The sequence below is a fragment of the Myotis lucifugus genome, unplaced genomic scaffold, assembly GCF_000147115.1.
Source record: "Myotis lucifugus unplaced genomic scaffold, Myoluc2.0 scaffold_210, whole genome shotgun sequence".
In the NCBI taxonomy this organism is placed as follows: Eukaryota; Metazoa; Chordata; class Mammalia; order Chiroptera; family Vespertilionidae; genus Myotis; species Myotis lucifugus.
In genome coordinates this window covers 369,732-372,543 of record NW_005871258.1, presented here as the reverse complement: position 1 = coordinate 372,543, position 2,812 = coordinate 369,732, and the positions used below count along the sequence as shown (strand labels likewise).

Sequence of the window (2,812 nt, the reverse complement as noted above, 5' to 3'; positions counted from 1 at the left end):
ACACCCTCCGATTCCTGATCTTTCCTCTCAGTAGTTTTCTGTCTACTGACCCACCCTGACACTGCTCCATGGCTATAAATCTCGACTTTTCCATGTTGTGCTCATAACTGAGCCTAGTTTGTATCACCTCTTTCCCTATTGCAATAGTTCCTGATAGAATCTGTTTTTATTGCTTTAACTACTATCTGGCTCTAGTTTTAATTTAATAATTTTCATAAACACAAAACACACACACACATGCACAACCACACACAAACGTATGCACACACATGTACACATGCACATGAACACACGCCCCACAGCTCCAGATGCTCCCCGCAGGTTGGGCTCAGGAGCGCTCCTTGGGAAAGAACTTGGAAGCAGCCCCACCCCAAGCAGCAGCAGCTCTGACTCTTGCACAGGAGGGACATGAGCAGTACCCACCGCTCTCCGTTGAGGCCATGTCAGACTTGGAGGGCTCGGCCACCAGCCTCTGGATCTGGGCCAGCGTGCTGTAGGCTTCCTCCATCTCCCTCCAAATGAGAAACACGTCCTCTCGAACCCCGGCTCCTGGGTGGGAAACACAGTGTGAGTGGCTGGCCGTGGCTGGCAGTCCAAGCAGGCCTGGCACTCCCCGGCCAGTTTTCTAGAACATTTTGAACATCAAATTCCATGTGCCAAGCAGAACATAAACAGACTCATAGATACAAAGAACAGACTGATGGTTGTCAGAGCAGAGAGTGGTTGGGGGCTGGCTGAAAAAGGTGACGGGATTGAGAAGTACAGGTTGGTAGTTACAAAACAGTCATGGGGATATAAAGTACAGCATAGAGAATATAGTCAATAATATTGTAATAATTGTGTCTGGTGGCATGTGGGTACTGGAAGTCTCAGAGGGAACACTTTACAAAGTATATGACTGTCTAACCAATATGCCATACATTTGAAACTAATACAGAGTAATACTGAATATAAACTGTAATTGAAAAAAATACAAATAAAATTTGTAGAAAAGAAGTACTAACTAACAGTTATAGGATAGTCACGGGTATATAAAGTAAGCATAGGAAATATAGTCAATAATATTGTAACAACTATGTAGGTATCAGATGGGTACTAGATTTATCAGCGTGATCACTACATAAGTTATATAAATGTCAAATCATTGTGCTATACATCTGAAACTAAAATAATATTGTACATCAAATGTAATTGAAAAGTTAAAGTTATTTTTTTTTAATTTCCATGTTTCCTCAATAACCTCTGGGAAGCAGAACTGAAATCCCTACGGAAGTGCTGTCATCTCAAGAAACTATGGCTGCATGTCTGGGCTGTAATAAATCATAAATCTTTATAAAGTAAGTATTTGCAGCAGCCCAGATATTTTAAGGTGAATTACTGATAATACTCAAATATGATGAAGAATAAAAATATTCAAAGGCACCTAATAAATGCCAGGTGGATGTAGCGAGGAAGGGAAAGGTAATGGTTTAGGAAAGTGACGACCCTTATCCTTTCTTCACTTAGCTGAGCCTGCCTTCTTTGAAAGCACCTTCCCAAGTCTTTCTTTTCCCCTGAAGTTACTATGAGTCTTTGGCCTCCTTTTCTGGACCTCTGCTGTCTCAGTTTAGGGCTAGGTTAGACCGTATGACTTTGTTTTTCATGGCATGGCTCATTTACATCACTCTCACAATAATCAATCACAGTGCGTCTACGGTAAGACATCCACGGCTGGGACAGAGGCTCTGCCCTCACGTAGGTTCTGCTCTAACACATCAGCAGTTTCTGGAGGTTAAGGAGGTGTAAGAGCAGGAAGGATAGAGGTGTGACTGAAGTACAACAGGAGAGATCCTGTGGGGTACCTTGACTGTACCAATGTCAGTGTCCCAGCTGTGATATTGTCCTATAGTTTTACAAAGGGAATCTGGGTAAAGGGACATGGATCTCTGTATTACTTCCTACAACTGTACACGCACCTACAATGATCGCCACCCCTCTGCGCTGTGTGCACATGGCCAGTGGTGACGGCAAAAGGCTACCATGAGTGGAAGATGCCACCCACCCACTTTCAGTGGTATCTGTGGCCCAACCACCAGCCTGGCACTGCTCAAGGCACCTGGGCTACAGGGGAGTCCCTGGCCCTGTGCTGCTTTAAACAGTTGTATAGACAAGAATTTAGCAGTTGTATTGCTCATTTTAAAATTCCATTCCAATAAAAAAGTTGTGTGGGTCTGTTTAATCCTCACTCAGGGATATGTTTTTTTATTGATTTTAGAGAGAGGAAAGGAGAGAGAGAAACATTGATTGGTTGCTTCCTATATGTGCCCCAACTGGGGACAGAACCTAAAATTAGGTATGTGCCCTGACCAGGAATTGAACCCACAACCTTTTGGTGTATGGGACGATACTCCAACCAACTGACCCACCCGGCCAGGGCTGAAAATGTTATTTAAAACAAACAAACACACAACAACTCTACTTCACAGACTGTATACAGTTGGCTCAGAGAACACTGATGATGTTATCATGGAAGCAAGCTGGGTCCAAGTTCCGTAATGATAAGTACTTTTTGGGGGGTGTTTGCTATGTGCCTGACGTTATGCTTGGGCCTTCCTAGACATTTTCTTGTTTCTTTTCACCACAACTCTGCGAGCAAATTCTATTCTTGTTCCCATTTACAGCTGTGTAAACTGAGGCAGAGTGAGCTGTCCAAGGTCACACTGTCAGTGAGTGGCAGAGCAGAGTCAAATCCAGGTTGGTGTGACTACACCAGCTCAGCCGCTAGGACTAGTTGCCCTGATAAAGTGGCGAGTGGTTAACAAAGGGCCCTGCA

General features: G+C 43.9%; 1 protein-coding gene across 1 annotated transcript in view; it reads right to left on the bottom strand.

The window, feature by feature from the left end:
• VWA3B (von Willebrand factor A domain containing 3B) overlaps positions 1-2,812 on the bottom strand; it is a 133,026-nt gene that overhangs the window by 79,789 nt on the left and 50,425 nt on the right. The window contains exon 8 of the mRNA XM_023761469.1: positions 424-549. Coding sequence (XP_023617237.1) covers positions 424-549 — 126 coding nt within the window. The remainder of the gene's footprint in view (positions 1-423; positions 550-2,812) is intronic.